At 42.6% G+C, this 14,571-nt stretch overlaps 1 protein-coding gene across 3 annotated transcripts in view; it reads right to left on the minus strand.

The window, feature by feature from the left end:
• KHDRBS3 (KH RNA binding domain containing, signal transduction associated 3) overlaps positions 1 to 14,571 on the minus strand; it is a 185,986-nt gene that overhangs the window by 59,152 nt on the left and 112,263 nt on the right. For all 3 annotated transcript variants that reach the window (XM_044244904.1, XM_044244903.1, XM_044244905.1), the window contains exon 6: positions 9,875 to 10,070. In XM_044244904.1, coding sequence (XP_044100839.1) covers positions 9,875 to 10,070 — 196 coding nt within the window. The remainder of the gene's footprint in view (positions 1 to 9,874; positions 10,071 to 14,571) is intronic.

The following is a 14,571-nucleotide window of genomic DNA, read 5'->3' on the forward strand; positions in this document are numbered from 1 at the left end:
GGATAAAAATAAAGATAATAATAAACCTCATCAGTAAGATGGCACCGCCACGCCTCTGCTGGCCGCCCCAACATCCACCGGCGCCTCCCGTGGGTCTCTGCCTGCCTGAATGCTGCTAGCGCCCTTCTCTGTTCGGTCTGCTGTCTCCAGAAGTCTTTCCACGGTCCCTCAAGCAGCAGTCTTCCCTGATTGGTCCTCCTGAAATACTCTGTATGTGTGTGTGTGTTTTCTTTGCTGTATTAAGAAATCAAATATGGATTACTACGCTGGGCACTATGGATAAAAAGCCATGGCATCTATCATCAACTTGAAATGTAAGAAAAATAATGATATAAGTGAAGGGAATGATCACATTGTTCTAAGAAAGTATCTTAAGTAGGGTGTTTACACGTAGACATGACAAAGAACCACCACCTGAAGCAGACAGGGTCATGGGCGGGTTCAACGCGGACAGCAACAGTGTGTCTTCCTAGACCCTGATCCGCTTGGCCGCGGGGATGGAGTTCCATGAACGCCGGTTAATGCATGAAGAAAATGACCAAACTAAGATGGCAGGTTCTTGTAGGGGATCCATTAGAGCAGAGGGCCATTCCCATGGTTCTCAAGGCCCGCCCTGCCGCAGCCCTAATTCACTTGAGGGACACGAGACCTCCATCCCAGTAGCTCAGATACAGCCATCATCGCTCGCTTACTTCAATAGACAAGCCCTCACTGCAGAGGCAAAAAGCGTTCTCCATGCCCTAGAGACACTGTCATTCCAGACTTCTCCATGCTCTTAAAATGCTTTTCTGGTTGGTTTGTTTAAAATACAGAGAAGAAAAAAAACAAAACAAACAAACAAAAAACCTCTAAATACATAAATTTAAAATCTGAAATCATTTCTCAAAGTTCTGTGTTTCCAAAATAGGTCAATCTTTCCAACAATTTAGGAAAGAGATCAACTTATGAAGGTCCTGATAGACATTTCAAGTAAATTGCATGTGGCTCTTGCTTCCGGTAAAATGAATGTAAAAAATTACAGAACCTTCATCTTTTTATCTAAAATAAAAAGGTGTCCCTAGGCTTTTCAATTCACATTTAAAATGCATTTTCATAAATAACCTTTTCACAATCTGTACTCTGTTTTAATTAAATTTCTCACTATGGAAAACAAGATAATTGAAACAATTTAGAGATTAGTTAACTGTCAAAAAACTACGCCAGTAGTCACTGCACTGGGAAAATTTGCCAATGGTACAACGTTCTTCTGTAACTAAAGTCCCCAAACTAGTCATGTAATCAAAACTTCAGGTGACCTCACAAACGAAAGAGGACAATGGCTTCACTGAGTCTTCAGAACAAAATCTACATCACAGATTTACACTTACGTTCAAACACTGCATTTGGTTTTGCACGGATGTTTCCAGTCACCCAAATTTGTAAGAGTTTATCCCTCTGGCAAAAGAATGCGTGGCAGTCCCTGTGTGGCCAGGTGTTGGAGGGGACACCGACTATGACAGGAGCAGGCTGCCTGCATCGAGCCAGCTTCATCTGCCGCAGCGTTACTGCGCCGTGATGCGGGAGAAGAGGCAGAAGAGGCATGTCTGCTTGTGAAACCCACCGTTCAGATTTCTGCTCCCATTCAAAACTGTCTCTGACTTTTTAAACCTGGTTTAAGTGAACAAATGGCAGATGTCCTGTGAGGAAATGCCTCCAAAGAGCTGCACAAGACAGTCCTGAGAAGCCCCAGCCCCACGGGGCAGAGCACAGGCTCCAGGAGGGCCCTCCTTGTGCCCGGCCATCCCTCGCCTCTTGCAAGTACGCACGACTGCACCCCATGAGGGAGGCATCCCAGAGGGATAATTAGAGCATATCAAGTACCCGCAGAGCTTCCATATTCTGAAGAAGTTGTAGGACTTCTAGAACGCCCTACCATGTTCATGTTTAAAGGGGATCAACCCATCAGCTCAGCCTCCAAAGCCTACAGCGATTCACATGAAGATAGCGGGGACATCACTGACTGGCACGTACTTCCTTTGAAGAAATAGATGGGTGACATGGGCATAATTAAATGAGTTAGAAAAGAACATGATTAAAGTTTCTAAGATGATTCGAGTTTGTACATCTTAAATGGTGAGTATGCATTTGAAAAGAAGTCTCGTTTTTAAAACATTTTTCAAAACTTCTGTTCTAGAATTCAAGAGACTCAGAGCCACTAACTCACTGTCCACTTTCAACTTGTGACTCCCATGAACATTTAGTTTGCTGTGTTTGTTCTGTGACTTTCTTTTCAGTACCAAGATTTCTAGCTGATGAAAATGTAGTTTTTCATTAGAAAAAAGCATTTCTGGGTGACAGAATGAAGAAAGCTTCAGAAAACAACCAATTACAGAATTTTAAAGTTGGAAAAAAAGTTAGGACGGTGTCTGGCCTAACCTGCTGGTTCCTTGGGTGAAGTACCGTGACCCGCACTTTGTAGTCACAGAAACCAAAGCCCAAAAGGGTTAAACAATTTGCATACGAAACAGTGGTGACGCTGATAAGAAGGGAGACAAGAAACCAAGTATTTGCCTCACAGAGTAACATTCTCTTTATTAAATTGTATTGTCTTCCACATTTATTAGTTCACTAAATGAGCCATGTTATGTTGCTAAAATTGGTGCCAGATACTTAATTTTACTTCACTAAGAATATTTAACAGTGCACATGACACATAGAATGACACCATTCATTGGTGGTAACAAGACCACCCTCCACACGTTAATGTCTGATCTCTAAGCTGTCAGGCCTGTGGCAGGCTTTGGGAAAACTCAGAGGAGAGGAGAGGGAAGAGGGGAAAAGGGAGGAGAGGGGAGGGTGGGGAAGGAAGAGGAGAGGAGGGAGGAGGCAAGGGGAGAGGAGGCAGAGGGAGAGGCGAGGAGAGGACTGACGGAGAGCTGGTGGCAGGTGATGATGAGGGAGCAGGAGGCTGGCTGACGACAGGGCAAAAGCTGGCACCTTGCATCCCCTCTCCACCTGCTCCCCTCCATATGTGTAGCATTCCTCAGGCACCCCTGACTTCCATAAAACGATAAATAGTTAACTTTCAGGGATCACAATCCTGCAGAACAGGAATCTCCCTTGCTCTACAGATATCCTAGAGATCTAAACAAGGAGGTTACCTTATCAATAGCACAAATTTCCAGAGGCAAATAACTCTCATTTCCTGAAGCCCTAATGTCCCCCTCCCCACCATAAACTGGAGGAGACTGAGGTAGAAGGGAATGTAAATGATAGCAGGGTCATAATACCCCACTAAGAATCTCCCAACTATCTTGATGTTAATGCCTGACCTAAAAACGACATTGATCAAGCCATAAGGGCAAGGCCTCCCCCCCGGCACCTTGTAGGCCCTCCTTAATATGTGAAAACTCTGTGGAAACCTCCCATCCCTTCACCACCTCCCCCCAACCGTGGGGTACAGAACCTGCCATCCCTCACAACTCGGGGCAGCAGCTCTTCCTGCCCACGGGTCCTGTCCCCGTGCTTTAATAAACCACCATTTTGCACCAAAGATGTCTCAAGAATTCTTTCTTGGTCATCAGCTCCGGACCTCAGCCCACCGAACCTCACCTAGGTTCTAGAACTTCATCAGTGAGACATGGGGACAAGCGTTACGGACAGGTGCAGACTGGGACAAGGGCAGGTGCTCCTGGAGGACATGGTCACAGCATGTGAGCGGATGCTGCGAGGGAGGGGTGTCTCCCAAGGGGGGCAAGCACCTTAACTAAAGCTGGGGTGCCATGAGGATCTGGAGAGCAAAGAGCGATGCAGATGTGAAAAGATTCGGTTTGCTGTCTGCCTACAGGGAACGAGAAGAGGCACCGGCGAGCCCCTGCCGCCTGGGGATATGCCGTCCACCCTCACCAGCCTCTGTGAGCCCACGGGGCTGGCCCAGGCCACAGCTTTGACAGTGCTGTGCGGCACTCTGGGACAGAAAGACACAGGAGGTGGACACTGGAGGGCACGCAAGGGAGAGGCGAGAGTTGGAGATTTAGATCAAGTAGTTACAAACAAGTGGTGTTTGTTGTTGTTGTTGTTATTGTTTTTTAAAAGACTTATTTATTTGACAGAGAGAGAGCACAGGTAGGCAGAGAGGCAGGCAGAGAAGGGGAAGCAGGCTCCCCGCCGAGCGAGCAGGGAGCCCGATGCGGGGCTCAGTCCCAGGACCCTGAGACCATGACCCAAGGCAAAGGCAGAGGCTTAGCCCACTGAGCCTCCCAAGTGCCCCGCAAACATGCAGTGTTAGGTGAAATCATGGAAACGGACATTTTTCAGCGACAATAAAAGATAGTGAGCGTTTAAAGAACATGGATCTATTTTGATTGTGTGTTTTCTCTGCATGTGGAGCCTAAAGTGATTTATCAAAACTGGTTTCATTTTAGAAATTCATATGTAAATTGGGCTCTGCCAGGAAGCATCAAACATGTCTTTCTATGTAATTACACCAACACTTTGAATTGTTAAAGTGCTCTCATCGAATGTACTCTGGGTTATGTTAATTACTTTGTCAGTTATTTAATTATTTGGACACAAGTAATGAATCAATGTCATTTTGGGGAAGAGGTACTCCTTGTTCTCAAAAAAGAGATGAGAAGTTACAGTAATTATGTCTAATTTTACTAAGTTAAAAGTGGAGCAGAAGGTCCCAAATTCATTCGCAAATGGTTGAAAACATATCCATTATCTGTTTTCTTCTCTCCTGGAAAAAAAAGCTAATCGTGTTGAATTGTCTTGTTTCCTTAGAGTTACTCTTAAAAGACAAGCGTTCACTGACAGGAGGATCTGGTCTCCCCGACGGTGAGCCTGTTCCTCACGCACGGCCACCGCCTGTCACCTGCCCTCTCCTCGCAGAGCAGCGGACTGATTTGCTAACAGATGTTCTTCTCAAGGACACATGCTCAGGGAGCATTTGTGACAGTGACTGTGATGAAGAACAGTTGGCCCAGGTGACATTAGAAATGATCAAATATCTTCGCACATACACCTTGAGGAAAATCAGTCCAATTTCAATAGGCACATTTTGACAAGGAAATGCCTTCAAGTGATGGAGCTTTCTCACGGGGGCTCGTGCAGCGTATTCTTGTAAGCGGCCGCTCTAACGCTCACCGCTCGCGGAGGGTTGAGCCTCGTGCCACGCGGGGACCCCTTCAGGCTGGCGCGCGTACGCTGAAGAACACGGAGTATTTTAAGGACTGAAACGTATGCTTTCTCAAAAAAGTAGCAGCTATGGCAAGATCGGAAGGAAGAGGATGTTACCCCCTTTTGGATTTAAATAAGCAACGATAGGATTTTTTTTGTCTTTTATTCTGGAAATAATGTCCTCAGATAATAAATGTTAAGTGGAAGTTAAAATGAAAAGCAAATTGAATTGGTTGGATAGAACCAAACAAGTTCATAGAAATAAAACATTTATCACTATGGATGTACTTCAAGGAGGATCTTTAAAAATCACATTTCTGAGTTCCAAAGGAATGACATGCCTTTTTGAGAGTTACAGGTGCTCTGAAACTCTTAAAGAAAAAGCTATTTTTTTTTTTGCTAGTAAATACAACACTATTGTCATTTATTATTTTTAAAATTCCTAAACCCATCCTGTTTTTCCTAATTATTTTCAATTTCCATTTATCTAGTTAAGGTACCTTAACACAAGTGGCTGACTACATGGCCAGGCCACAGGGGTCATCTGACACAATCTCTTGTCTCCGGGCCCACAGTCCTGGGAAAGCAAGACGAGGTAGCCGATGCGTTTTCTCTAAAGAGGAGAAAGGCCTATACTCTCATCTACTAGAACACGGTTCTTCATAAAGCACTGACTGCTGGAGACAGACAGCCCCTGAGTCCTGAATCCCGCATCTGCTCTTTCTTTATCTGCCACGCAACTTTAGGCGAGACACTTAACTTCTCACTTGCACAACAGATCATAACATCTCACCGAGTGCCTATGAGAAGAACATGACAGAACATACATGAAAATGCCTTGTGGAGAGTAGCTTCTCATTAAATATTACATCTTCTGGAAAGTTCATTCTTATACTGAGATAAGAATTATGTTACTCTGCGACTTTCAGGAGCTACACAGAATTAGTCTTATCTCTTTGTAACCTGTAACTGCCCTTTGAACACCAGGGACAGGGATAACTAAGGCAAGATGTTTTGTTAAATGCCAACTCTCACACTGCTTCCCATCGGATGGTTACAGTATGACTCGGAAAAGATCAATGGTAACCTTCATTAGGAAAACTTATTGGGTCTCTAATCCAGTAAAGATTTACTAAGTGCATATTATGTGCCGGAAATTATGCTACAGGCGAGAGAGTGTTTTTCCCTAGAAGTTTATAATCTGCTGAGAAACAGATGTATACTAATGACTGCACTATACAGCTATATGCCAACAGTGGAGAGAGAGACAGAGCACAAGTAGGGGGAACAGAACAGGGAGAGGGAGAAGCAGGCTTCCTGCTGAGCAGGGACCCCCCCGCCCCGGGACTCGAAGCCAGACCTCTGGGATCCTGACCTGAGCCAACAAACTCAACAGACTGAGCCACCCAGGAATCCCTTAAAACTCAGTCTTGAGAACGATCACTCATTCAGCAAACACTTAGTAAAGACCTTCTATGTGCCAGACAGCATATTAGGTGATGGGAGTTAGAGACAAAGGTTAACGGCAAACGAGGGATCCATATTCTCAGGGAGTTTAGAAACTCCTTTACATTCATTCCAGTTCAACGGTATGATTTTTTTAAAGATCAACTCCAACTTTCCCACTTGCCGCATGAATGAAGAACTATTTGGGGGGCTATAGGATCTCAAGCTTTCTCAGTTGGATAATGTCCTCTTCTAAAGTCCTACAAACAAACAAACAAACACATTTTTAAATTTTCTTTTTTTAAGTTTGGGCATTTTCTCCTTCCTGTGCTCCAAAGCTAAGCATGTTGTGTGAATAATCTTCAGGATTTCAAATAGTTAGGACCAATGGCCAATGTCTGGGAATATACCAGACACCACAAAGCTGTGGTCAGGAAACGAGCTGAGGTCAAAAGAGCACAGCTGAGAGGCAGAGCTACCAGGGCGAGCCGCGGAGGTGAGGGGACTGTGTCTCCACCTCACAGTGGCTCCCAACATGGTTTGCTGTGTACAGTGTTCCGCTATTGAAGCTTTCAGTACAGAACAGCATAAAAGGCCCGCAAAATGCAAGGCAAAATGGGGAAAATCCTTGTTCTTGGCTATTAACTTCCTTAAGTGTTTCCAGGAGTAACAGATACAAATCAAGAGGGAAAGGTATTGCATATAATCCAAACTCTTCATGATAGCAATCCGACTTGGGGAAGAGGCCGTACTCGTGACAGTACAGCTGACCCTTGAACAATGTGGGGTTAGGAGCCCTGACTCCCACGCAGTTGAAAATCTGTGTATAACATTTGACTGCCAAAAACCTAAGTACTAATAGATAGCCTACTGCTGACCAGAAGCCTTCCCAATAACATACACAGTTGAGTAACACATGTCCTGTATGTTGCATGTATGAAATTCTGTACTCTTATAATAAACTAACTCAGAGAAAATATTAAGAAAATCATGAGGAAGACAAAATACATCTATAGTAGTGTACCATTATTTTCAGAAAAATCCACATACAAATGGACCCAGGCAGTTGGAACCCGTGGTGTTCAAGAGTCAGCCATCTTTCTTTTGTGTATGTGTCCTACTCCAGCACCTAGAGCACATTCAGAAAGCAGGCGCACGTGGAAGAGCTGTTGTGTGAACATGACAGAATTGCCGATGCTGCACTCCAGGTAAGTTCAGATGAGGGTGGGAAACACAGCCGTCGGTTAACTGGGAGAGGAAGAGGCGGCCACCCTGGAACCGTGGCCACAGCCACAGTTAGCGCCTGGAGGAGCGCCAGGTGAGCGTGGGACCCAAACCGTGAAAGCTCCCTTTCTTCCCGAAGCTCCTGAACCCCATCTACTCCTGGGAGGACACACGGATTCTTCCGCATGGCCACTGTCGCATCATCCATGTAGTCCATGGGAAGGGCAGTAAATTAACTCAACCGAATACTTCTCAAATCAATTGTTTTAACACCTTTTCTCCTCTGGACTTGAACTTGTCCAGAAAAGTTCATTTGTATTCATCTAATTGCACTCTGGATTCACTAGAGTGTACACCTAGAGACAGACGGAATTCAATCCATCTGTGGAAAGGTGAATTAATGTATGTGGAGAAGGCAACAGCTCTTTCTGAAATGTGACTGTAAAGCCCAACAAGCAGCTGACAGACTCAGACCACACTGATGGCGCCAGGGGCCGAGGATGCAGGCTTTCCACACCCTCTGTCTGAGGGTCTGGCGACACCATCTAGCCACACCTACATTAATGCAGACCTAAGAGAAAGCCCAGGTGGAAAACGACAAACACCGAACAGCACTTTCCCCCCGCTGCAGTCTCTACTATCTCGGGAGACGCCGCATCTGTGGAAGAGCTTGAGGCATGATTATTATTGTCAGTTTGGTCAGAATATCAAGACAAAGGAACATGGCAAACTGTAAGAAAATAAGGAGAAGGGATAGAGGTCACATCCTTTCCCAACTGAATAGCAAAATGGTGAAAGTGTTATGGGATTTATTTGTTAAATTCACTGAGTTCCCAGGATCCATTCTCTGCCGCTCATAGATACAAGCCAAACATCCTTGCCCCTCCAGAAGTCCCAGTGTAGGTGGGAGAGAGACGTGTGACTCCAGCGGTAATGCTCAATACGGCAGCTCCTGTCTCCTCAGACTTCCCCTAAGGATAGCTGACCTGGATTTACAAGGACAAACAGGAAGCATGAGATTCCAAGCAGAGAGCAGCACCAACAAAGGTCTGGAAGCCCAAGAGGATGCAGCACACCGAGGGAAAGACACAAAGTTCAGTACATCCAGGACAAAGACTTTGATCTTCCCAGGGGCTGCTGATGCAGCCGAAGATGTCCCAGAGAATGAACGCAGCCCTCCAGACACCATGCAGGGAGCCAGCGGGCACCCAGCAAGAGCCTTCCCTGACTTAAAACAGGAAAACCCATCGGTTCTTGTACTTCAGCCTCATCACCCGTCACTGCTTCTCTTTGACAACCGTTCATGGACTGTTTCTTTAAGACTTTCAATCACTAACATGAAGCACCCATCCACCACTTATTTTCTTTATTTATGTTAAACTCAGAAGTCACAGGAAGAATCCCAGGGGGTTTGTATTCTTGTTGCAGAACGCCTCTGTCCTTCCCCTCTACTCAGTTCCCATGGATATATTTTCTTTCTCTTATATCCAGTAAGTCTATGAACCGTATCAAAGAATTATCGAATGGTAATGGAAACACATACTGATTTGCATTAATAGAAAAAATTGGGAACTTTTGTTTTTTTCACTGAAAAAAACTTCAACTAAGAATCCATATTCAACAGCAGCACTTAAGAGGAAACACTTCAGGGTAAAAACAACTTGGTATATGTAGGTGATTCTTTTTTAAATGACTGAATTACTCAGAGGCAACCTGTAGTGGAACATGAATGAATGACTGTTACATTCAAACCCGTAAGAGCTTGAGGACATGTCTCCGTGATCCTGGGCTAGAACCTCCCCACCACCCAGACTCATCCTCCCTATCACAGATAGAAGATACTTGACAAAAGAGGCTATGTCCTTCTCAGTTCTTATACTGCTAGTATCACATCTCATTTGGCCCTCAGCAAACGTTTGCTGAACTAAGGTAGCGTTTTTGAGGACTACAGCAAGTGAGGGTGGACACTTGGTTACAACAGCCAATGCTGCGTGTGGCCGGCTTGATCAGATCGGCGCAGCTGATGCATGACTCCTTCACTTACATAATCTCCATACGTCTCTTGTGTTGGGGGTGGTGGCGGAGGTCGGTACCCAGTTGGCGGAACTCCTCTTGCTCTGGGAGTGAGAAGTCCTCTTCCCCGACTCACTGGCCCTCGGGTGGAAAGGACTCCCCTGGAAGCTGGCGTCCCTCGTGGTACACCAACTCCAACTGGCCGGGCTGTGACTCCTCCCCTTCCCCTGCAAGCAAGAGGGGCAAGTTAGCAATAGTCATCATTTCTCTACCAGGCCATGGTTCACATGCATTTACACCTCAGGAAAATCAACATTCCATATTACTGTAAAAAGAAATAAGGAAATCAAATGCAGAGTGAAGATTAGAGCAAACGAAAAACAACTACATACTGAAAGGAAGTTAAGTCATTTAAGGCTTATCCAGTGGTCATAAATATTATAACATCAAAGAAACCCCAAGACTCAATTTCTGGCTAAAACACAGAGTAGTAAGCGAAGACATGTGGGAAGGCTGCATCATCTACTGAGGACTTCTTTGTGATGCCAGGCCAGGGTCACATCCGACCTTCATGCCTACATCATGAAGTAGGCTATATTCTACTTGCCTATGGACAAGGAAACTAAGGCTAGAAAGATCATCAAACTGAGAACACAAGTATACATCAGAGTTCGATGAAAGAGAAAATTAAATGTAACTTCCCAAATAACGTATTGAACACACAGTAATTTAAAATACCATTCTTAAGTTAAATAAATACAGGTATTTTCTAAAGTAGAACTCAACTTATTTATGTATGTCTAACATAAAATATGAGATTCCAAGTCAGAGAGGACAGAAGAAACAAGCTGTATCAAGAATAGCTCAACATAAGCAAAACTTGAGAAAACATTCAAACTCTGATGAAATAAATCAAAGAAGAAATATCCCATGCTTAATGATTGTTACAGTCAATACTGTTCAGCTGCCAATCCTTCCCATCTTGACCTATATTATATACTCAATATAACCCAGTAAAATTCCTGAGAACTACTTTGTAGACTGACAAACACATTCTGGAGAATATATAGAAGGGCAAAAGACCCAGAACAGACATCACAATACTGAAGAAGAAAATTTTGGATGATCGCAGTATCTGATTTCAAGACTTATTATAAAGCTATAAAAATCAAGGTAGTAAGTATTGATGGAAAAATAGAACACAGAACAGTGGGACAAAAGAGACAGACCTGAAATTGATCCACAGAAATATAGTAAAGTGACTACTGACAAAGTTGCAAAGAAAATTCTATGAAAAAGTCTTTTAAACAAATAGTACTCAAGCAAATGGACATCCATATACTACCAAAAGACAGACAGACAGACAGAGAGAGAGAGAGAGAGAGAGAAAAGAACATAGAGACATCTTTCATAAAAATTAATTTAAAACAGACTTTAGACCTCACATAAAATATAAAACTCATAGAAGAAAATTCAGAAGAAATCAGTGTGATTTCTTGGGTTTGATGATGAGTTTTTAGAAAGAGTATGAAAAACATAATCTATGAAATAAAAATCAGTAAGCTGAACTTTCTTAAAATTAAAGACTTTTCTTCTGAGAAGGACACTGTTAAGAGATGAAGAGACAAGTCACAGAAAAGGAGAGAATGTCTACAAAACATGTATCTGATAGAAAACACGGTGTCCAAAATATACAAAGAACTTTTGAAACCCAACAATAAGAAAATCCAATTAAAAAATGGGCAAAAGAAGAGATAGCTCACTGAAGAAGTTATACAGAGGGCAAATAGCTAAAGGGGGAAAAAAAAAGTTCTATATCACTTGTCATTAGGGAATTGCAAATTAAAACAAACCTACCAGAACAAATAAAAATCAAAAGAAACTGAATATACCAATTGATGTTGAAAATGTGAAGGACAAGTGCTCTCATTCATTGCCGGGGGCATGCAAAAGAGTACAGTCACTCAGGAGGACAGTTTGGCACTTCCTTATGCAGTTAACATGGTATTATCATACAACCCAGCACCTGTATTCCTAGGTATTTACCCGCCTGATTTGAAAAGCTGCTTCCACACAAAAACCTGCACATTAATATTTAATGAAGCTTTACACATAGTGGCTAAAATAACCAAGATGCCCTTTAAGTGGGGGATGGATAAGCAAGCTGGGGAGCACACATATGAAGGAATATTATTTGGTCATGAAGAGAAATGAGCTCACAAACCAGGAAAAGCTATGGATGAACCTAAAATGTATGTTTCTAACTAAATGAAGCCAAGGCTACATACTGTTTGACTCCAATGATAGGAAACAGTGGAAAAGAAAAAAAACTAGTGAGGAGTTAAAAAAACAAACAAGAACCAGTGGTTGCTGCAGGTTAAGGGAAGGAGGGAAGGTTGAACAGGTAAAGCCATAGGAACACTTCAGGGGGCTGACACTATTCTGCAGGATGCTGAAATGCTGGATACGTGACACAAAGCCATTTGTCAACACCCACAGAACGTTATAGCATGAAGAGTGAACATTAATGTGTGCAAACTATATATATATGTATTTATATATACACACACACACACACACACATATATAATTTAGGAAATCGAGGGCTTCTAAGATGTAATGCTAAATGTGACAAAATATTTTAACTACATTAAAAACATATAAAACACCTTTATGAAGTTGAGAAGTAAAATAAATTTAGAAATGAGTGAAGCTTATAAGACTAGGCAAAAGAAAATGCACGTAAGCACTGCTCTAGGTGACAGGCTTATTTCCCATGAGGAGGGATGCAGGTACACCTAATGATTCTGATATACTCTGTACATACACTGGACTCAAGCAATTAAATGGACGATGGATAATGGAAGCTACACTTCTTGTGCGGGAGTGAAGGTTACAGGTGAGGAAGCGGAAGAGGCTAGAATGAACACTATGGTTATGGACTGGAATTGGAGACATCAGTATCAACTCTTGATTCATTTACTATGGGTACAAGCAGTCACACACAGAAACATACACAGATGTGAATACATACATGGGCTAGTAGAATACATGTTTCCTCGCTCTGTCAGCCGACAGGGCCTGGAAGCAAGGACCTACCAGCAGCAAGAAACAGAACCAGCACCCAGATCTTGGTCTCTCACACCATTCTCCAATAAAAGGAACCGGGGCTCCTTGGAGAAATGGCCGATTCCAGGACTAGAGCAGGAAGTATGCAAGATGATGCTGGAGCAACTTGTAGGACAGAAGGCAAGGACGTACTCAAAAAATAAATAAATATACATATGTACATATTATAACCAATAAAAAAGTTATGAAGGTATATGAGAAGAGTACAGAAGCCAAATGAAAGAATACCCACAGGCCAAAGCTAAGACAACATGAGTAAAATAAAGCAGTATTGGATTTTAACCAATGTATAAAACATAAATATCCGTAAGTCCACACTAATATAAACAAATGATTGAAATAACAAACTGGAGAGAAGAAGAAAATCCTGCAATAATTTATGTAGGTATTCTACCCTTCATGGGGGAAAAAATTCAACTTTAAGTAGGGAAACCCAACAACTATGACCTTAGCCCAGTTACCAAGGCAACATCAGCACCACAAAGTCATGTGGACAGTAGACACCACTGATAGGACGTGATGAAAATGACAGGACGAAATGAAAATGATACTTCATCTTCATGGTTTTTGTTCCCTAAACCCGTAACCCCAGGCTTATCTTGAGAAAAACATTAGACCCATCCAAGATGAGGGACATCTTCAAAGCACCTGACCAGTACTTCTCAAAACATTAAAGCCATCAAAAAAATGCAAAATCTTAAGACTTTCACCCTTAGGTTACTTGTATTATTCCTTTTGTAAGTATTATATAAATTAGGTCTGTTTTTGCTCATCCTAGGCCATACAAATTGGCACAGTAAAAGTGGTGGTCAAGAGAAAGGTCACGGGAGTCAGACCTGAATTCAATTATAGACTATGTTTATTACTGTCTAAGTTCTGCCTTCCAGTTAATATTCAAACAAATCAAATCTGAATTTTCCAAGCCAGTTACTCCACTGTGAATTGGGTTACACAACCCATTTCTTAGTAATAGTGTGCAGAAAAATGACACAGGACACAGAAAGTACCTACCACATCTCCTACTCAATCAAGATCAACAATTTATGTACATTTCAATCACTGAATTACAATGACAGATACTGTAAATTCTTGTCTTACTCGTATTTTTATCTCCAGGATATATCTAGAAACATCTTCAATATGATTAGAGAAAAGAGTAGTTTCTAATTACAGTAGATCTAATTCATATGTGATATTTCAGTTAATCTGTGTTTATCCAAACTAAGGCTCCTGCTTCCTTATCTAATACCCCATCCTTGCCATCCAAGGTACTATATGGACCACAAAATATTCAACATGGTTTCTCAATCTATAAATTAAGTATTCCATTAGACTGACAGACATAAATTTATATATTCAAAAGGCTCACAATTCTTCCCCAGCATCATCAACACTGTTTGGTTATGTGCCCTCTGGGTATATGGAATCACAGTAAACTACCTGTTACAGAATTTCAGACAAGTCATTTGATATATTAGCTCTGGATACTTATCAAGGAAAGACCCTTCGAAGATTCATTTTTATGTGTTTGCAATTCCATGGGAACTGCGTGGAACAGTACAGTTGCTTCAAAGGATACTGTGGCGAGACGAAGACATG

The sequence above is a fragment of the Neovison vison genome, chromosome 4 (genome assembly GCF_020171115.1).
Source record: "Neovison vison isolate M4711 chromosome 4, ASM_NN_V1, whole genome shotgun sequence".
Lineage (NCBI taxonomy): Eukaryota > Metazoa > Chordata > Mammalia > Carnivora > Mustelidae > Neogale > Neogale vison.